Raw genomic sequence first — 22,384 nt, 5'->3', positions numbered from 1 at the left:
TTCTTGCCAGCAAGTTAAAGAAGTATGGGCTGGATGAATGGACGGTAAGGTGGATAGAAAACTGGCTAGATGGTCGGGCTCAACGGGTAGTGATCAATGGTTCCATGTCTAGTAGGCAGCTGGTATCAAGTGGAGTGCCCCAAGGGTCGGTGCTGGGGCCGGTTTTGTTCAATATCTTCATTAACGATCTGGAGGATGGTGTGGACTGCACCCTTAGCAAGTTTGCAGATGACACTAAACTGGGAGGAGTGGTTGATACGCTGGAGGGTAGGGCTAGGATACAGAGGGACCTAGACAAATTTAGAGGATTGGGCCAAAAGAAATATGATGAGGTTCAACAAGGACAAGTGCAGAGTCCTGCACTTAGGACGGAAGAATCCCATGCACTGCTACAGACTAGGGACCGAATGGCTGGGCAGCAGTTCTGCAGAAAAGTACCTAGGGGTTACGGTGGACGAAAAGCTGAATATGAGTCAACAGTGTGCCCTTGTTGCCAAGAAGGCTAATGGCATTTTGGGTGGTATAAGTAGGGGCATTTCCAGCAGATCGAGGGACGTGATCATTCCCCTCTATTCAGCACTGGTGAGGCCTCATTTGGAGTACTGTGTCTAGTTTTGGGCCCCACACTACAAGAACGATGTGGATAAACTGGAGAGAGTCCAGCGGAGGGCAACAAAAATGATTAGGGGGCTGGAGCACATGACTTATGAGGAGAGGGTGAGGGAACTGAGATTGTTTAGCCTGCAGAAGAGAAGAATGAGGGGGGATTTGATAGCTGCTTTCAACTACCTGAAAGGGGGTTCCAAAGAGGATGGATCTAGACTGTTCTCAGTGGTAGAAGATGACAGAACAAGGAGTAATGGTCTCAAGTTGCAGAGGGGGAGGTTTAGGTTGGACATTAGGAAAAACTTTTTCACTAGTAGGGTGGTGAATAACTGGAATGGGTTACCTAGGGAGGTGGTGGAATCTCCTTCCTTAGAGGTTTTTAAGGTCAGGCTTGACAAAGCCCTGGCTGGGATGATTTAGTTGGGTTTGGTCCTGCTTTGAGCAGGGGGTTGGACTGGATGACCTCCTGAGGTCCCTTCCAACCCTGAGATTCTAGGATTCTATGACTCTTTCCAGCTGAAATATCATGTCCCAAATTATGGACTCTGGGTAGACAGCGCTTCAATTTAGATTTGGAGACTTTATATCCCTTTTGAGCTAAAGCCTACAGCAACACAAGGGAATCGGTTTTAGAGGCCTCCAAGGAATTAGATGCTAATAACAGATCATCTACATACTGGATCAGAGTAAACCCCATTGGGAATTTAACATCGTCAAAATCCTTTTTGAGAATTTGAAAAAACAAGGTGGGTGACTCAGTATAACCCTGGGGCAATCTGGTCCAAGTATATTGAAGCCCTTGGTAAGCAAACACAAACAAATACTGACTATCTTTATGAATAGGGATGGAAAAGAAAGCCGAACAAAGATCAATAACCATAAAATATTCAGCAGAAGGGGGAACACAGGAAAGAATAGCTGCGGGGGTAGGAACAACAGGGAAGGTAGGGAGGACAGCAGCATTCACAACGCGAAGATCCTGGACAAAATGCCAAGTTTGCTTGCCCGGCTCTTACTGGTAATATAGGAGACTTACATTCACCGACTATGGGTACAATAACTCCTTGCTCTATTAAGGAGATAATTACATGGCAAATTCCTTCTTCAGCTTCTTTTGACAGGGGGTATTGCAGTACTCGGGGAAGGGGTTTTGCTGGGTTTAGACGAATCTTAACCGGCCGGGCAGACCCAATGCACCAATCTGATTGGCATGATCGGCCCACAATGAAGGGGGAACCTGAGCCAGCAGTTCCTGTTGTATCAACTGAGCCATCAACTGAGCCAGCAGCTCCTGTTGCAACGAGGAAGGGCTGGGGTCGGTTCCCTCCTTTGGAGCGGGCTCCTGCAAAACTGCCAGGACCTCTTTGTGGGCAGGGTCAGGCACGTTCAGATACACACCCTCAGGGGTGCAGTATATTGAACATTTTAGTTTATACAGCAAATCCTTTCCTACAGGGCCACCCAGAGGATTCCGGGGTCTTTGGCGGCGGGGGGCCCCGCTTTGGCGGTAAGTCGGCGGCGGGGGGTCCTTCTGTTCCGGGACCTGCCGCCAAAGTGCCCCAAAGACCCATGGCGGGGACCCCCCGCCACCGAATTACCGCCGAAGCGGGACCCGCTGCCGAAGTGCAGCCCCCACCACGGGTCTTCGGGGCACTTCGGTGGCGGGTCCCAGAACGGAAGGACCCCCCCGCTGCTGAATTACCTCCGAAGAGCCAGCTGCACTCCGGCAGCGGGTCCCGCTTCAGTGGTAATTCAGAAGCGGGGGGTCCTTCTGCTCCGGAGAGGAAGGACCCCTGGCTAGCGAAGACCGGGAGCGAAGAAGCTCTGGGGGCCCGGGCCCAGCAAGAGTTTTCCGGGGCTCCCGGAGCGAGTGAAGGACCCCACTCCAGGGGCCCCAAAAAACTCTTGTGGGGGCCCCATGTGGGGCCTGGGGCAAATTGCCCCACTTGCTCCCCCCCGGGCAGCCCTGCTTTCCTAAGAGGTTAACTGGAGAACAAGGGCTCAGAAGGAATGCATGATAGTCAGAAAGAGGACCAATAGAAATGGTAGAGGTGAAGAGACGGGAAGGGGAATAGGGGTATTGCCCACCCCTACTGCATTTACAATTTCAGAGGTTACCAGGAGGGACGGGAACTCGCTAGTGCGGAGAGTGGACCATGAAGCACCGGTATCTATTAAACAGGAGGTGGGGTGCCATTGATTATACAAGGGCATTAGGACCCGTTTGATCTAAAGGAATAAGCGGGGCAATGATGTTACCAGTCTCCTGGATCTCCTAGTAGTCCTGTGACAGCAAGGGGGCTGTAACTTGGCAGTTAGGGGATTGTACTTGTGCTGAGGCTGGGTATGTAGATTGGCCAGGGCGATATGGGCATTCATATTTCCAATGGCCCTCCTTTTTGCAATAGTGACACGCACCAATTCGCTGTCCTTGGGGTGGTGGACGACAGGGACCTTGATTTGGCTCCCCCCCATTTCCCTGTACCTTGCTTAGGGTGGCCACCTCAGAATCCCTGCATGTTTTGAATCTGGAGAGCTGTTAACTTAGTTTCAGTATCATCCTTTTTCTTTTCTAGCTGGCGATGGTAGTGCTGTGCAGCCCTAGGATTTCATCCAGACTCTTTCCTTCCCAATCTACGATCCCAACTTTTAATTGGTCACCCAATTTTGGGATTAGACTTTGTACAAAAGCAGCTACCACTGCTTGTTTGGCATCACTTTCTGCATTGTTTATGCCAGAATGTCTTTCAAAAACTTGTTTGAGATCCCGCATATTTTCCCCTTTACTTTGTTTGCAAGCATTGATTTTTGTCCAGTCCATTCGTCTTGGGCATATGATGAGAACTGCCTTTAACAGATTGTCTCTATGTGTAATTAAGCTATCATGATTGAGATTTTGACCATCCTCGGGCCATTCAGCCTCTTTATAAAGGCGTTCTAGTGTCTCCCAGGGCAGCATTGCTCTTAAGAGTTGATCTACGTCTGCCCAGGTGGGGTCATAACAGCAAATAACCGTTCTCAATTGGTCCTGGAATTTAACCGGATCTTCCCTTATCTTTGGAAATTTATCAATCAGGTTATATAAATCCCTAGGAGACCATGGTGCATTTATGGTCACCATGGTTCCCTGACCATGATCATCCACCCCTGGGAATTGCTGCAGGGGATGTATTGGGGTCATCTCAGGGGAGATTTGTCAGGTTCCTTGGTTCCCTTTAAGGACCATCTTCAATCTAGTGCGGGTTGCTGGGGGTGAATTTGTAACCTTGGGGGATTTCATGAGTTCTTTTAAAATTTTGAATTGGGCAGACAAAGATCGGATTGGTTCTTCTTCTGGGACTGGATTCCCCATTAGGTCAGCTATTAGATGATCGGCTTGTTTAGTGAAGTCGACAATTTGAGCCTCTTGGGAAGCCAAAGATGATGGAGAAGAAGTCAAGGGCCCCAGTGAGGGTGAGGTTAATTCTGGTGACTGGGATTCCTGGGAGCTGGAATCATCTCTATATACCGGGGGCTCTTTGAACAATGGGCCTCCTTCCAACCTCCCCTACTCCAGCCTGGTGGGGTTGCACCAGTGCCTGATTGGGCAGCGGAGGGGCAGGCCACTGTCTGCATTCTACAAATAAATCAATAAGCTTGTCAGATGGAGCTGAGGGGGTACTCCTAAGAGGTTGAACCTCTTATTGCAGCCTTGAAGGGTAGAGGGATGTGCGCTGGTCAGCAGTGTTTTGGGCAAGGATTAATTTTTCCTGTGTTTCCTTCAGTTTGATTTAAGTTTCTCTTGGGAGCCCTCAAGATTCCTCATACAAGATTCATGGCGCTGTTTTTCTGTTTCCTCACACCAATCAAAGGATGCATTGAATTGGTTTTGTGGCACAACGTTGGCAATAAGTGTGCCTCTGAGGTGCACAATCTTTTCAAGGTCAAAACTACCGTCTAAAGCAGGGGTCGGCAACCTTTCAGAAGTGGTGTGCCAAGTCTTCATTTATTCACTCTAATTTAAGGTTTTGCGTGCCGCTAATACATTTTAACGTTTTTTAGAAGGTCTCTCTCTACAAGTCTATATATAATATAACAAACTAGTGTTGTATTGTAAAATAAACAAGGTTTTCAAAATGTTTAAGAAGCTTCATTTAAAATTAAATTAAAATGTTGATCTTACGCCACCGGCCCGCTCAGCCTACTGCTGGTCTGGGGTTCTGTTCACCTAGGCCGGGAATGGGCTGAGTGGGGCCTGCGGCTGGGACCCCAGCTGGGAAGGGTCTGGCAGCCAGAACCCCAGACCGGCAGTGGGCTGTACGGGGCCAGCAGCAGGGACCCCAGACCGGCTGTGGGTTGAGCGGCTCAACCCACTGCTGCTCAGGGGTTCCAACCTCTGGCTCCTGCCAGCTGGGATCCCAGGTGCCGGACCCGCTCAGCCCGCTGCTGGTCTGGGATCCTGGCCCTGCCCACATACAGTGGGTACCTACCTTCTTCCTGGTTCTGGCCCATTCTCTTCCTCTCTCTGCCCTGAGCTGAGGGTGGGAGTGCACTGAGCACAGGGCTGGGGGTGAAGGATCTGACCAGGAGCTAGAATGAAGGAGGGGGCTCAGAGTTGGGGCAGGAGGTTTGGGTGTGGGGGCACTTACCTGGGCAGCTCCCATTTGGTGTGAGGGGTGCAGGTGGGAATGTGACTCCCGTTTGGTGCTCAGGGTGGGGTGGGGTGCGGATGTGCGGGGTCCATGGGATATGGGGGGACTGGGGATGTGGAGGGTGCAAGAGTCAGGGCAGAGGGCTGGGGGCATGTGAGGGGGTGCAGGTATCAGGGTAGGGGGGCTGAGTATGTGTGGGGGTGCCAGAGTCAGGGCTGGTGTCATGGGGGGGCTGAAGAAGTCAGAGGGCTGGGTGGTACAGGGCTCAGGCTGGGGGGGTGGGGGTGGGGGTGGGGGTGGGTGCAGGGCTCAGGGCAGAGGACTGTGTGGGGGGAGGGTCAGGGCTCAGGGCAGAGGGCTGGGTGACTGCCCCCCCTAAAACTCCCAACCCCCCACTGCTCCTTGTCCCAACTACCCCCTCCTGGGACCTCACCCCCTATCTAAGCCTCCCTGCCCCATGTCCCCTGACTGCCCCCCTAAGACCCTACCCCCTACCTGTCCCCTGACTGCCCCAACCCTTATCCACACCCCTGCACCCAGACAGACCCCTTGGACTCCCATGCCTGTCTAACCGCTCCCTGCCCCCTGACAGGACCCCCAGAACTCTGGACCCATAAAACCCTGCCTGCCCCAACCCCTCTCCACGCCCCTGCCTCCTGACAGCTCCCCCCAGAACTCCCAACTCATCCAACCCCCCCAGCTCCTTGTCCCCTGATCACTCCCTCCAGAGACCCCCTCCCGACCCTAACTGCTCCCCCAGGACCCTCCTTGCTCCCTGTCCCCTGACTGCCCTGACCCCTATCCACCCCCTGCCCCCTCACAAACCCCGGGACTCCCATGCCCCATCCAATCCCCCCTGCTCCCTGACTGCCCCCTCCAGAGACTCCCAGCCCTAGCCACCCCTGGGACCCCACCTCCCCATCCAACCCACCCTGCTCTTTGTCCCTTGACTGCCCCCACCCCTTACCATGAGGCTTCCTGCTCATCTGGAGCCCTGCTGCCGCCGCGCACGCAGCCCAGCCCTGCCCCTCAGAGCAATGTGCGCGCAACAGCAGGGCTCTGGATGAGCGGGGAGCGGTTTTCCCTCCCCACGGAGCCAAATGCTGCCCCGCGGGAGCACACAGCCACAGCCCTGGCCCCCAGAGCCCTGTGCGCGCGGCGGGAGGGCTCCAGGGGAAAGGCGGGGGAGGGGCCGGCGACTTACTGCACTCAGCCGGCGTTCCGGCCCAGGACCGCGGACCCCGCGGCTTGCCGTGTCGGCAGGATTTTTAATGGCACGCGGAGTCCCAGCAGGCAGCCGCGTGCCATTAAAAATTGGCTCGCATGCCATCTTTGGCACCCGTGCCATAGCTTGCCGACCCCTGGTCTAAAGGAAACTGTAATTTAGGATCATCTCTCGTATGCCAATTGCATTTTTTCAAAATTTACAAGTGAGAGGACCATACTTTGAACACATAAGCTGCAGGTGTGCCTGTCGGCAGGACAGGGATTCCTTTTGTCTCCCCGGTCCCCATTTTTAACAGATCACTTTCGCTCGGGTCTTTCACACAGGGAAGATTGTTTAGGGCATCCATGACTATTTACACCCTTGTCCAGCAAAGAGCATCGGCTAGTCTCAGAGAGAACAGCGCCACTTTCTCTGTTGCTTCCGGTAGCACGTTTGGACCTGTCAGTGGCTCGTCAGACCGCCTTTTACTGGCAGAGGAGGGGAAGGGAAAGGGAAAGAGGTTACAGAATTAGGAATCTCCCTCAATCTTGGTTCTGGAGCAGATAATGTGTCTCCTCCAGACTGGAGGATCGAACAGAACTCAGGGACCATCTGAGGATGGGGAAAAGGATAGGGTCACACAATCTTAGACCCAGGCAGGCCCCTCGAACAGGCATGCCATTCAGAGGAAGCCTTATCCTGGTCAGGGCCTTTTACTGACCCAATAAGGTGAGGTCACAGGGCTTGCATTCAAGGCATCTCTAGTCATAAGCCACCAGGCTTCACAGAAGGCTTTGGATGTCTTCCTGTGATCCTTAATCACACTGATCTACCGACCTTCACTTTCACACTGGCACACAAATCAGTACAGAGGCCTATTTAGCCACACTTAGGGCTCTTCCTGGGGAACAGAACAGAAGGGCATCAGGCGTGTCTGGCAACAAAATGTTCAGATCCAGTGTACAACTCACCCAAACCCAGAGCCTATGGCAGTCCTCCACCAGAACCCAATATAGAGATTTTAAAAGGATCTTTTACCTTTCAGATGGGCCTGGGTACGGAGGGGAATGGTCCACGGTCCTCCGGTCTAGGGGTCTGCTGTGGATCCCAGACGAGCCCCCAAATTGTTGTGGAAAATTGACCACACAATTGATTTTGGATCAGATCAGCCTGAGGCTCCTTTATTGATTACAAGTGCGCAGGGGGTGACAGCTATCGGAAACTGTGCCCCCGAGTTGAGAAACACACAAGCTTTTAAAGCTTAAAACCACAAACAAATTACATGTACATTTTGTGTCAGTTACCTTATTTGGACTACATTGCAAAATTTGATATAGGTCAAAAGCAAAAATGAACAATCATTTCCCTTATTTGGCCTTTCCTGTTATCCCAATCTAGTTCTCTTGCGGTTTGACTTTTCTAATGCTTCCATTGCGGTTATATATTTCATAAGCTTGGCTATTGCAAATTATTGTGTTTGGGGATTTTCCATTTCACCTCCTCATGCCCCCGATGCACAGAAAGCCATTGTTCTCCTTTCTGGGGACTTTCCATTCCACTTCACCTTCTTATGCCCTTTATACACAGAAACAAGCTCAGCTAATACTCCAGGCCGACTAGCTTGACCAAAGTTCCAAAGCCCCTCTTTAGATTTTCCTCTACATGACACACTGTACCTTAAAATAGCACCCTGTAACCCCAATACTCATTTGTAGCTGGTTGTGATATTTCATACACAGCATGCCTTGTAAGGTATCATATGAGAGGTCATGATCTGCTGAAACTCATTGTTCTGTCAAAATATGTATAGCGGTAGTGTGTAGGAAGTTAAGATTTTGCATGTTGTTATTGAAATATGTTGTGAGGCTGGGAGGCACCTACAGCTAGCTCTCCAGTGGCAACAAAAGAGAGGACCCACACCCAGGTGAGCGTTAAATGATCATCACCAGCCATTCACCAGCAGGGAAACTGTAAACAAGGGATTTACAATTCAATAAGGGGGCGAGGCTTCTCCACTTAGGGGTCCTATAAAGGTAGCCAGCCAGCCAGCGGCATAGACAGCTGCAGCGGCACAGGAGCCAGCAAACAGAGCTGTAAATGAGGAGTTTCAGTGGGAGTTTACAGGGGAAACTTAGAGACCTAGACAGAGGAACTGACAGGCTAGTGAAGGGAGTGGGTGGTGTTCTGCTGGTGTTCTGGTGCCTGTTGGGGGTTTGTTTTGGTTTGTGTTTCCTGGACTAACAGGTTTTAGGTGGGAAGGCTATGACCGATACAATGAGGATGACTGGATGTGGAAGCTGCACATGTACATGATCCTGGAGGGGGTACCTGAAAAGAGTTTCGTCTGCATGAAGTGCAGACTGATATTGCTGATGGAAGAAAAGATCCGAGGACTGGAGATGCAGGTGGAAACTCTGGTAGAGTTTAGAAGGGGGTCCGAGCAGATGATGGAGCAAAGATATGAGCAGGCTGAAGGGATAAGCTCAGACTTGCAGATGGAAGCAGGACCAAAGAACTCTGAGGAGAGACTGCTGGGTGAGGAAAGTGGACAGTGGAAGCATGTGACTAAGAGAACCAGGCAGAGGAAAAGACGGGCCAGTGAAGGAGAAAGAGGTCTGGAACAGGTTTGCAGAGTTGGAAAATGAAGAAGGGGCACAGCAGGTGGTCGCTGAAGATAAGAGGGCAAAGAAGAAGAGAAGAGCAGCTAGTCCTATAGGAAGAGGGGAAGAGTCAATGGAGACAACACCAAATATGAGCCCCAGCAGGATATGGGATGGGTTGCGGAGGATTGCAAGGGACAATAGAAATCGAGAGGACTTGCGGCCAGAGGGAACAGGGGATAGACCGGAGAATTGCACTGTCATCAGGAAAAGGCAGGTCTACATGATTGGGGACTCCTTACTGAGAAGAATAGACAAGCCTGTAACTAGAGCTGATCCGGAGAACAGAAGGGTGTGCTGTCTGCCGGGTGCTAAGATATAGGATCCGTTTCAGCCTCAGGTCCACATCCTAACGGGAGCGGGAAAGAATCCGCTGATTGTCCTTTATGTGGGAACAAATGATATGGCTAGATTCTCACTGGAACATATCAAGGGAGACTATGCCAGGCTGGAGAAGATGCTTAAGGAAATTGAGGCTCAGGTGATCTTCAGTGGGATTCTGCCTTTTCCTAGAGAAGGGCAACAAAGGTGTAACAAGATTATGGCGATGAACAGAGGGCTCAGGCAGTGGTGCTATAAGGAGGGCTTTGGGATGTACGGCCACTTGGAAGCATTCATGGACAGAGGACTCTTCTCTCAAGATGGACTTCACCTGAGTAAGGAGGGAAATAGACTTCTAGGATGGAGGCTGGCACAACTGATTAGGAGAGCTTTAAACTAGGAATTTGTGGGAGATGGTTGGGAGATGTCCAGGTAATCTCGACACCAGAATTTAACATTGAGAGGTAAGAAAATAAAGTAAGAGAAGATACAGCTGTGGCTTCTATGGGTCATCTCGATCATCACTTCAAAAGGTTTTTTTTTCTCCTGCTGATGATACCTCATCTCAATTGATTGGCCTCTTAGAGTTGGTATGAGTACTTCCCCTTTTCATGTATAAATATCTTCTGTCTATGTGTTCCATTCTATGCATCCGAAGAAGTGAGCTGTAGCCCACAAAAGCTTATGCTGAAATAAATTTGTTAGTCTCCAAGGTGCCACAAGTACTCCTGTTCTTTTTATAAGGAGGAAGGGTATTGTAGATACCAGTCTAATAGGTGATACTGGTGGTAGAATGTCTGTGCCTAATCGGGTAAAGAATGTCAGTGAAGCCAAATGGCAAAAATTAAGATTTTGTACACTAATGTGAGGAGCCTAGGTAACAAAATGGAGGAACTAGAACTACTGGTGCAGGAAGTGAAACCAGATATTATAGGGATAACAGAAACATGGTGGAATAGTAGTCATGGCTGGAGTACAGGTATTGAAGGCTATGTGCGGTTTAGGAAAGACAGAACTAAAGGCAAAGGTGGTGGAGTAGCATTGTATATCAATGATGAGGTTAACTGTAAAGAAATAAGAAGTGATGGAATGGGTAAGACAGAGTCTGTCAGGGCAAAAATCACATTGGGAAAGAAAACTACTAGATCCTCCCCTGAGATAGTGCTTGGGGTGTGCTACAGACTGCCGGGATCTGATTTGGACATGGATAGAGACCTCTTTAATGTTTTTAATGAAGTAAACACTAATGGGAATTGTGTGATCATGGGAGACTAACTTCCCAGATACAGACTGGAGGACAAGTTCTAGTAACAATAATAGGACTCAGATTTTTCTGGATGCGATAGCTGATGGATTTCTTCACCAAGTAGTTGAAGAACCAACAAGAGGGGATGCCAATTTAGATTTGGTTTTGGTGAAAAGTGAGGACCTCAAAGAAATAGTTTAGGGGACAACCTTGGTTTGAGTGATCATGAGCTAATTCAGTTCAAACTAGATGGAAGGATAAACAAAACTGTACAAGCAGCAAAGAATCCTGTGGCACCTTATAGACTAACAGATGTTTTGCAGCATGAGCTTTGCAGCATGCTTGCATCCGAAGAAGTGGGTATTCACCCACGAAAGCTCATGCTGCAAAACATCTGTTAGTCTATAAGGTGCCACAGGATTCTTTGCTGCTTCTACAGAACCAGACTAACATGACTACCCCTCTGATACAAAACTGTACAGACGCCATCATCAGTATCTTCTAATACTCCTTTTTGACCCAAGTGGTTAACAGCATCTCTCTAATTCTGGGAGATGAATGAGGGGAAGTCGCATGTAATTTGGTGTGGACTTTCCCCTTTAGAATAGCCACACACAACGCATCACCGCCTTAAACTTGGCTTCTTGGGCCACCAAAATACCCATCACCCCTGCCCAGAGTGGTGGTCCTGGCAGATTGGACTCCGTGTAGTTCTGGAAACAAGCAGCACCTCTAGGAGCAATGACTCCTGGTGTGGAGGGGAGAGTTCCCTTTCAAAAAGAGCACAAGAGACAAAACTGATGCAGAGCCACTCAGAAGTGATAAGGTAAAGGATTTAATGGAATGAATGGAGAGGGCCTCAAAGTTCATGTTGGAGAAGAGCCTCTGGGACCCTTTGACAGTCTCCACTCCAGGGCTGAGTCTCTCCTGCCCCACCCACTGGAGCATTGGGGACTCTCAGCTGTTTGAATCAGCTCCTGTGTGTGCTCCCCAGGAGACGATTAAGGTGCATTGCTGACTCCACACTGTCCCTGGAGACCCTTCTATGGCAGCCCCTACTGATTCCATCAAATCCTCCAGCGGAAGAGAGATCAGCTCACAAGTCCTGCTCCCCTCGCCAAGTGGAGAATCCTTGAGTCATCTGACAGCTGGAAGGAGTGTATCAAACAATCCAGGGGGCCACAGTGGCCCTAACAATGGGACCCTAGCTTTGTCAGCATCAGGAGGTGCTCTGCCGATGGAAATGTCAGCAAAAAGCAGAGGCTTTTCTCCACAGACAGGGAGATAGAGGTTATGGACCATCCCCATGCACTGCTCTAGGGGGGAAAAGTTGGTGAAGAAAGCTCAGGGATCCCCAAATGCAGAAGGTCTCTAAAGCCAGCTTAGAGGAGCCTCATGGCAAGCAGAGGACATTCTGGAGGGAAGTGCATGGTCACATCATGTTGTGTTCTGGCCCAGGAGAAAACAGTTGAAGAGTGGCCCTGAGGCTGCTCTAACTTACACCAAATGCTGTGTAGGCACCAGGCTGGCTCACAAAACAGGCAGTGTAAAGGTGGCTTCAAGCCTCCACTGATGCCCCACCACTCTCCATTCCAACAATGAGATGGTGGGGACTCAGCAGGGGACCTAGAGGTCCCAGCATGCAGCCTAGCCTGCCTCATACACTGGGATCCATAGTCCCCACAGGCCAGACCTCCACACTTGAGACGAGGGCAGCCCACAGGCTATCCGTAGACCCCAGTGGACTGCGTTTGCCCTGGGGCCTGCACTTGGTCTCCTATCAGGACTTCCCACAATGCTGTTTTCCTATGACGTTTGACAAGTGATGGAGTCAATAACTGCGAGGCACAGGAAGGCAGCTAGTTCTGTGTAGCCCTCCAGCCAGCTTGAATTCAATAAAGTCACTAATTCTTTACAGTAATAGACTGAGCTCCAGTAACTTAATTCTACACTTCTGTTATTAACCCACAAGACACCAATCACACCTCAAGAGGTGAAGAGTTCTGTGGCACCTTATAGACTAACAAACATATTGGAGCATGAGGCTGTCATTTTAATATGCTCCCTCCCCCCATATCAGTCCCTTTGTGGCCCAGACCCCACTCCCGAAGCAGCAGCCTCACCTCTCTCAGGGAGCCCTTGATCATGGAGAGTTTGTAGACAATCCAGAGAGGGATGCAGGCCATAGATGAGAAAGCCAGCAGCCAGCCCAGGGTGTCTCCCCACCAGGGGTACACGTACTTCTTGTTGTAGGTCAGAGAGGTATATTTAATCAGAGAAAACAGGAAGGTCGCCTGGGGAGGTGGAAGAAGCCAAGAAGAGAGGAAGGGGGGAAGCAATGCCATTAGCCAACATGATCTCCCTTCTGACTTCACACCTGCAGCAGGACTTCCTTGGGACAGACAGCCCCTGAGGGGCAACAATCAGAGCATCCGTCAGACCCACTTGGGTGCTGCTGCCCCTTCAATTAGTGTTTGTTATCTCAGCCAAGAGCTCATCCTAGCAGCAGTCCCAGGCAATCTGTTCCCTCCCCCAGTTATTCCATCCCCACTCATGGATGTCCATGGTGATCAGATAGACCACACAGCAGCAGCTGGGTTAGAACCTGTGGCTTGCAAACCACAGGCCACTTGAGCTAAAGTGGGAGTCTGCTCGCTAGGTGTATGTCTACACAGCCAGCAGAAACCTGCTGCAGAGGGTCTCACAGCCTGGGTCTACAGATTCATGCTCATTCTATAGCACTAGAAATAGTTGTGCAGACATTCAGGGCTAGTCTACACTTACCGCATCGACCCAGCAGGTGAGTTCGACTTCTCAGAGTTTGAACTATCGCGTCTAATCTAGATGCGATAGTTCGAACTCCCCGCGCACTCCGGTCGACTCCGGTACTCCACCACTGCAAACGGCGGTGGCGGAGTCGACCTTGGAGCCGCGGACTTTGATTCCACGGCGTCTGGACAGGTGAGTAGTTTGAACTAGGGTACTTTGAATTCAGCTACGCTATTCACGTAGCTGAATTTGCGTACCCTAGTTCGACCCCCCTTCTTAGTGTGGACCTACCCTTAGTATTGGACTGGAGCTCAGGTTCTGAAGCAGAGCCTGAGCTCCACCCCAAATGTCTACACAGCTTTTTTTAGTGGCATAGCATGAGCCTGAGTCTGCAGACCCTGTCTCTGAGACTTGTTGCCGTGGATTTCTGCTGGCATGTAGATGTACCGTAGCTGTCAGTAGCAGTAGGATTCTTGCCTTCTACGGATCAGGTGCTGGAGGACAACGTCATGGCCACACTGAGCCAGTGAGCTATTACAAGCTTGCCCGCTCCATGGGAAAGTGCTTACTACCTACTCAATATGTCCCCAACACAGGGGTCTCAGAGTGATCCATTTCCCCCACAACAATCCAACCAGCCCCACTCCTCTCTCAGGCCCCCAGACCAATGGCCTCCAAGCTCTCACCATGCAGACAGCTGGCATGATGAAGAGCCAGCAGTATTTGATAATAGGCCATGCCCTGTAACATTGAAGACATGATTGGTTACCACAGAAACAATCAGCACCTGAGAAAGACAAGGAACGAGACCCTGTTAATAAAAAGGAACAAGAGTAATGGTCTGCATGGCCCAGAGAGGATACTGACCGACAGGAAGACCCATGTGGAGAGGAGGGAGCTCAGAAATAGGGTATTATGGGTAATACAGATAAGCGCAAACAGGGGAAATTTGTTAGGGTCATGGACTTCCTTGCTGGCATGAGGCAGCTTCTCCAGGGCTCTGCTGCCAGGAAGCTCCCACCATCTAAGTCCCTGGGCATTGAAGTGAAGGCATGTTGTGCTACTGTCTGTAAAGGGTTCCATTGTACCAGGTTTACTAAGGGGTTCTGTGGCCTGGTGCTCTTGGGGAGAGCAGAGACACCAGCCCCAGTGAGGGGACAAGAGTCCACTCAGGGATTCAGAGTCAGTGAAAGCTGCTGGCCACCAGGCCCATACTCACCATACATCCAGCTGATACAAAGCGTCTCAAAGATGGCAACGAAGAGCAGGCACATGCCACTGGCAGCGTAGTAATCGAAGAGCTGGAAGATGTACATCCCACCCTGGGAGGGGCCAAGCAGGGAGAAGAGAGTGAGAAGAAATCTAACTAAGGGACAGGTCAAGCTGTTTAGCTGAAGAAAGAACCAACTCAGGTCTTTGGCACCTTCCGGCCCCACCATCTCCTGACAGAGCCTGATGACAAGCATTTCCCTTATAAGCCCAACCTGGCCAAAACCCGATCTGCACTGGGGACCTCTGTGGAAATCCTGTTTTCCCCAGATCTCATCCCTGCTCTCTCTGCAGCCTCTTGTTTGCAGGAGAGGATAAGTCACTATCCAGGAGTTCAGAGTTATTTTTAGGATAGTGTGAAAAAAAAAATAAGCCTGGTAGTGGGAAATGGGAAAAGAGACCCACAGGTCAATATCTCTAATGTTCAAAAAAATCAACTCAGACTCCAAATTTGCACCCAGATATAACTGAGTGCAATTTTGCAGGCACAAATCATTGAGGGCCCAAATTTTAGCTGGCTTAGTTGCTAATTCTACAGGTGCTGCTACAACACAGGCCTGCAATTAATTCCAGGCACAAAATTGCAAGTGCCAAACCAGAGGCAGCTTTTCAAAAATCAGGCCCAAAGGAACACCAAAAGGAGCCAGAGAGATAGAAACCCACACACAGGAGTCACCCCCTCCCACTGCCAAAGGGGAACTTGGGCCCAATTCTGATCTCACACCAGTTTTTACACCAGCAGAATTCTATTCACTTCCATGGTGCTAATCCCAGTTTACACAAATAGACATGAGGTCAGAACCAGGCCCAGCAGCTTACTGTGCACATAGTGCTCATGAGGGTCCCATCAAGGAAGGAAGAAAGGGATAAAGATGCTCCAATAGCCTTCAAATGAGACAGGGGTAGGGCTTGGTTTGCATGAAACTCTGAAAAGGCCTGACCTTCAAAACACTCTCTCACAGAGCAATGATCCATGAGAGTTTAGGACAGGCAATGAAAGCTGCACTATCCAGTTGAAAGAGTTTTTAGCGAGGCAGAATGTAAAACCCTGCACTGGAACTGGGCCACATCACTGCAGAGCAGCTCTTATAAAAGACACCCCAGAATCCTTACTGACCACTCAGGTCAGGACTCCCCTTTAAACCCCACCCCAAAGCTGCCAACTCCAGCAGCACCATGCCCACTAGTCCCATGCTGAGATTCAATACTGAAGTAAGAGGTGTGGCAAAGTACCTGCTTCTCCTCAGCAGGCTCAGTCCTTTTTAGCCTTGGAGACACCAGCTTGGGCAAAGCAAATCCTTCCAGGTAACATAGGGTCTGGTTGATCCTTCCCTCAGTCAGTCCCTTGTGCTGGTTTTCTCCCCTTCTGGGGACGGAGTGCAGCCTTCCTTACTAGAAGGCTTCAGAGCCTTATACCTGCTCCTAACTTGCTGACTGCTCACCCCCCCACTTACATCCCAGGGAGGGTTTTAAAAGGTCTCCAGCAGTTGGGGCCAGCTGAACCTAATTAGTTCCCTGGTAACTCCTTTTCCAGCTGAACCATATTTCCCCCTGGTTCTCTCTCCTCAGTGGCTAGGGAGAGGCCTTTTAGCCCGCTGGGACTAATTACTAGCCCTCCCTTTGTAGCCATTTGTTCTGGGTTTGCCACAGAGGGCAGAGCACCACCTACTGAATCAGTAACACCACTGTTTGCAGCACCTAGGGTGCGGCTTAGAGGTCTCCCATCTGAGCACTGACCCAACACTAGGGTTACCATATCTGAAGTTTCAAAAAAGAGGACACGGGGCTAGCCCTGCCCACTAGCCACTCCCTCCCACTTCCTGCTCTGACTGCCCCCCACAGGACACCCAACCCACCCACTCCCCCCACTCCTTGTCCTCTGATCACCCCTCCTGGGACTCCTGCCCCTAACCTCCCTCTGGGACTCTACCCCCTATCTAAGCCATCCTTCTCCTTGTCCCTGACTGCCCCCTCCTGAGACCCCCCCAACTGGCCCCCTAGGATCCCGCTCCCTACCTGTCCCCTGACCTCAGTGACTTGAGTTACATGCCCAGCCACAGCACTTGTCCTCAAGAGTTTGGGAGTCACATTTTAAAATTACTGCTACACTCCCATAAACCAAAAATAGTCATTCTCCATCATTGTAATAAAAACCTTGATAAATGTTCATAGAAAAGGGGATCTTTCAGTAAATAAAAGCAGAATAAAAGTAACTTCAAAAAGTTCTCTGAAACCTTTGTCAATAGAGAAAGCTCTAAGAAGATCTCCAAAAGCTAAGCACTTTAAGTGTTTTTATTTTCTTCTGGACTCATATTCACCTCCCTGCCAGATCAAAGAACTTCAATTGTCAAATATAAATATTGGTCATTTTCAGACTTGCACTTAATTCTTCTCCTAATGCATGACTTGCAGTGAGCTTTTATGAGGAAGTTTTAAAGGCCAGGTCTTATTTTCACCACAGTTTGTATCACTGTTGAATAATAGCTGACTGTGTCTCCAAATATAATACGTATGTAGGCAATGAGTCAGATTTAATAGTCTTTATTGGATTCTGATATTTATTGCAAAATTGAACTAAGTGCTTTGATGAAGCAGTTTTTACAAGCACTAGTATGAATTGAAGCTAGCAGTTACATTAATTTAATCTCTGTTCTCTGGATATGATGAAAAGCTTGGCAAGAATTTAGACAGTAGCCATTGCAAATGTTACAGAACACCATTGTGGGTGAGGGATTATATAGCTACTGCAAGTGGCTGTAAACAAAAGAAATGATGGTTTAACAATTAGCCAGTGAGAAACCATAGTATTTCCATTATTATACAAACAGGTCTTAAAGTCATTGCCTTTCTTCCTGATGTGTTAAAAGCAATTACATTGGTTAATAAAATTCAAAGACAAGTTTTGTTTTTCCCATTCACAAAGTGTAACAGACAGATCCTCTTTAGAATGCTGGGTGATATAGTCTTACCATTATCTCTCCAGCTATTTTTCTAAGTAAAACAAGTTACATATTTAATGCTGTCTGAAACAGAGAGACAGATTAACATGAATAGATAATATAGGCTTTAAAAACAGAACTACAAACTGGAAAAAATGAGGCAAAAATGGAAAGGAATTGTAGAGGAGAGGTTTTTGCTAAGGGAACAACAGCTACTATTTAGAACATACAGACAGGCAATTCACTGCCCCCCGGGATCCCATGCCCCTTCTCCAACTCTCCGACCCCCTTACCTGCAGCTTAGAGCAGCGTGTCAGGCTCTGTGCCCCACGGAGAACCCAGCCCCCCAGCGCTGCCGGCGATCTGAGGCTGGGAGAGGGGACCGGGGGTGGGGGGGCCTTTGGCTGCCGCTGCCAGCCCCACTACCCCGGTGCTGCCGGTGATCTGAGGCTGCAGGGGAGGGGAGGAGTTGGGGAGGGGCTTTGGCTGCCGGAGAGGCCCCAATCAACAGCTCAGTCTGGCCTGGCCCCGCTGTCAGCCGCTTTTTGGTCTTTAAATAGCGGACCAGGGGGAAATCAAATTCCCCCCGAAAAGCCAGACGTGTCTGGGTAAACCTGGACGTATGGTAACCCTAAGTTCACCCCAATAAACATCAAATTGTTTGCACCTTCGGACTTTGGGTATTGTTGCTCTCTGTTCATGCGAGAAGGACCAGGGAAGTAAGAGGGTGAAGGAATAAGCCCGCTAACAACCCCCTTGATATCATGATGGCATTTTAGGGAGTAGATAGAGGATAAGGCACATACAGCATCATAGGACACCACGTAATACCATGCCAGGATGTGTTGGGATGGAACATGTCCACATTATAAAAGGATGTCTCCTCCACCAGTAAAAGGGAATCTTATATCTCTGGCTCTGTATAAATGACTGCTGCTAATAATAATAATAATAATAATTAATAACGCTGTGTTAGTGGCTGAAGGACAGCAGCTCCAACAGCTCAGCACCCCTCATGCCTGTCCAGATTGCTGAGGGCTATCCAGTAGCCACTAATATTCTGTATTCCTGGTTGGTGCATCCATGGTACAGCATTTAGGACTATTTATTCATTAAAGGTGCTTTATGCTGTATTAATTGATAATCATCTGGAATTTGAATCCATAGCCAAAATACTGCTGGTTTTATGCTGTGACAGCCTTGCGGTTCATTAGAAGGTGCGTGGTGGACTTTAGTATAGAAGAGGGGCTGAAGAACACAATGAAGAAGGAGACGTTATTATACTATAGAAAATACCACCTCTGGTCAGCAGGAAACTAGGGCCTGGGACATTCTTTTCTGGCAGTATGGATTGGGATCATAAATTACAGAGACAGTCACTGCACATTGTCCTTATGGAGTTTAAAACAGAGCCTCGATCAGCTGGGCTAGGGGGCAGTGCCATGAAAGGGCTCCTCTGTTAGATCCTTCCCACGATGACTGAAACCAACAGTGGAGTTGGGGACACACAAGCAGTGTCAGAGGAGGTCAAAGGGCAGTGGCAGGAGCAGCTACAGAGCAGGATGAAGAGGTTCTGCCCTCTGCCTAGACAGCAGCATCAGAGACTCTCCCCTTCAGTGAGGTCTTCGCTTTTAGTCCATTGTTCTGAACATTCACCTCTTGCGTGGGCTGAGTCATCTGCTGAAAACGCTGTCCAGGAACAAAGAATGATTACAGGAAGAACACAGGTAAAAAGGGAAAAATGAGGAGACCCGTTCACCACCACCACCTCCACATGTGGCTGAAGCTGAAGGTCATAACCCTTCTTTCCAAATTGAAGAGACATCACTAGTTACAGCAAGAGGGCTACCAAGGGGATAGTGAACACTGAAGGTGATTAGGACAATTGCTCCAGATACCACACACCTCCATCTGGCAATGTAATCACTTCCCCTTTGCTCCTCTAGTATACACAGTTCTCTCTTCTGAATGACAGAAATCACCATTACAAAGTAAGCCAGTAGTTACTGCACAGTTGTAGCAGCACCTAGATGCTAAAGCTAGTCAAAAAATGTTTTTGAATGACCAAAAATGTCAAGGTTCTTCCCATTTCACAGGATTCAAAATGGACCCACTTCTCATTTTCTATTCAATTTTTCATGAACTTCTCATTAAAAATGTTATCCAATGGTTACAGAATGCCAAGGAATTTACAGTTTATGGCTCTGATCCTGCATGGGCCTTTATGCCAGCATGTGTTCCCAATTATATTAACCTGACAGGATCAAAGTCTAAATAAAACTGAGGTCCATTGGTAGAGCCGTGTCCGGAAGACAGCCAGGGAGATGGAATGTGGGAGGGTACAGTCCCTCAGGCAGGGGGGCACTCACTGTCTGAGCAGTATGGGTTGAAGCCTAGGCTTGAATGGACATGGAGGCTAAATTCCAGGAGGGAAAGTGGTGCTTTAAATTATGGAACATGAGGCAGAGGGGAAGGGGGCCTGAAGTGAATGGACATCACTGAGCTGGAGAAGAGGGAAGAGTCCCCGTACTCAGACATATCTGAAGTGTTTCTTGCTGGGTGAAGCCCCTGAACTGTTTAGTGCGGCTCTCCTGCCAATCATGTGCTTTTTCCTTACATTCATGCTCAGTAGGATTAAAATGGTTTATAATCTTTCCTGTCTGTCAAAACCCCTTTATTCTGCGCTGACATCTAATTTCCCTCCAGCCTCACCTCTGTTACAAGCTAATCCTCTCTCTCTCTCTCTCTCTCTCTCTCTCTCTCACAAACACACACACTCTCTCTATATCCCTACTGCCACATGCTAGTCCAATGGATCCTGGAGGCCGGGGTCTGGGTGTGTGTGTTGGCTGCCTCCAAAAAAAGTGACATTCCACTGAACTGGCAGAACGGTCAGTGCACTCAGGGATATCGAGTCTGATAGAGTGAGCAAAGGGAGGGGAAGGTAAATAGAAGTCAGTCACACTGTTGTTATTTCTAATTCCCATTGACTGACATTGTCAGTATGCACCAGATGCTCAGAGAGCTCCTGGAGCAACAGAATACAACCACACTCCATGGGCCTGCAAGACAGGGATTCAGTGGAAACGTGGATAATCACGTGGGCACCAGGTGGGATCTCAGATTACAGATGGATTCAGAGGCACAACTACAAGGATTTAGCTCACTTGGGGCAGATTGCGATATCCTTAATAATTGGTATAGTGCAAGTTGCCCTGCTGAAGTCAGCGGAGGATTTCGATGCTACTCTGTGAGTCAGGACATCACAATCTGGCCCTCCCAGCCTGCTCCGGCTCCCAGTGAAGTCAGGAGAATACTGTCCCCAGCTTCAATGGGAATAGAATTGGAACGAAACACAGGGAGGAACTGATCCCCCAATTAGGAGACAAGAAGGGATTTCTCCCCATGGCACATTACCAGTGAGTGGCGGGGAGGGGTGGTGAGTGTTCATACCATCCTATGGCGCTCTGAGCAAGGATCACTGTAAGGATCAGAGATGGGTCTGAGTGGGGATTGTTCGCTTTAATTCTCAACACGATTTGCAGCCTACTGCTATCAGTAGAGAGAAGGGTAATGCCCTTTGACTGCCTTTGACTGAATCTCTTCTTCTGGCCCAAAAGAAAATGACATTATCGTAGGGTCTATATTGGTGCAGTGCTGGGGCCTCTCTCTGTCCTTCCTTCATTTTTAAACTGAATTGAATGCTGGTGAAAGATTGGAGACTGGCAGGCCTTTTTATCCATGAGACAGCCAGTTCCAGTGCAAACCTCCCTCACCAATAGACCCTGGCTCTGAGCTAGTTCAAGCTTCATGCTTATTCAGAACGCGGCATCTTTACTGAGATTGCCCGATAGTGACATTCATAGCTAGAACTGGGCAGGAACTGGAATTTCCACCATTTCAAACATTTGCTTTCATTCCAAGTCAGAACAAAAAAGAATTTAGACATTTCCCATGAAACAAGATGTATGAAAAGGTTTCGTTCCAGGACAGTCAAAAACCATTTCCTTTTGATTTTGACTTTAAAAAAAATATATAATATCAAATAAATTTCAAAATGAAAAGTCAAAATGAAAAAATCAAAATGTTCCATTTCTGAAATGGTCCAGATAGAATGTTCTGACCTTTGCAAAACACATTGTTTCAATTTCTTTTTTCAAAACAAAGTTTTGTCAGAATCAACATGTCCCCTTGGAAAGTTGTATTTCTGACAGAACAGCATTTTCCAATGGGAAAACATTCTGATGGACAGGGAGGGCTCGGAAATCTGCCCGCCAGCAAGCAGCACGCCGCGCGGCGTGCTGCTGCTGCTGCTGGTCCCGCGCTCCGGGGGACCTCTTGACTGCCTGCCTGTGGAGCTTCTTGCAGTCATGCCTGCGGGTCCACCGGAGCGCGAGACGAGACCCCCCTCCGGCCAGTCCCTGCGGGGAGTCCCGCTCGTCCCGACCGACCCCGCTGGCATGACTGCAGAGCATGACTGCAGCCGCCTGCCGCCCGCACTGCCTGCGCCGCCGCCGCCGCCCCAGCGCCTGGGCGCGGGCTGGGGGTCCCTGCTGATGGAAGATTTTCAGACATCTCTCTATGTAACAGTAATATGCTGATGTGGACAGCGGTCTGCTAGGAATGGGACCAAGAGTCTCTTGACTTGTTTCACATAAGACACCAAACAGGAATGAGAAGGTAACAATTTTTGGTCACTACTGACCTGTGCGGGATTGTAGCCAAGAGGTAAAGGC

At 49.3% G+C, this 22,384-nt stretch overlaps 1 protein-coding gene across 1 annotated transcript in view; it reads right to left on the bottom strand.

Moving 5' to 3' along the window:
- Window positions 1–14,201: 14,201 nt before the first annotated feature.
- LOC120409384 (sodium- and chloride-dependent GABA transporter 1-like) overlaps window positions 14,202–22,384 on the bottom strand; it is a 51,648-nt gene continuing 43,465 nt past the window's right edge. Inside the window, exons 15-17 of the mRNA XM_039547399.1 lie at window positions 19,034–19,337; window positions 14,660–14,741; window positions 14,202–14,227 (exon numbers count right to left, since the gene is read on the bottom strand). Of these exons, the coding sequence (XP_039403333.1) occupies window positions 19,233–19,337 (105 nt within the window). The 3' untranslated portion in view covers window positions 14,202–14,227; window positions 14,660–14,741; window positions 19,034–19,232. The remainder of the gene's footprint in view (window positions 14,228–14,659; window positions 14,742–19,033; window positions 19,338–22,384) is intronic.

This window comes from Mauremys reevesii, linkage group 1 (assembly GCF_016161935.1).
Source record: "Mauremys reevesii isolate NIE-2019 linkage group 1, ASM1616193v1, whole genome shotgun sequence".
Lineage (NCBI taxonomy): Eukaryota > Metazoa > Chordata > Testudines > Geoemydidae > Mauremys > Mauremys reevesii.
Note: the sequence above shows the minus strand (reverse complement) of the source record. Positions and strands in the feature narration are given on the sequence as shown.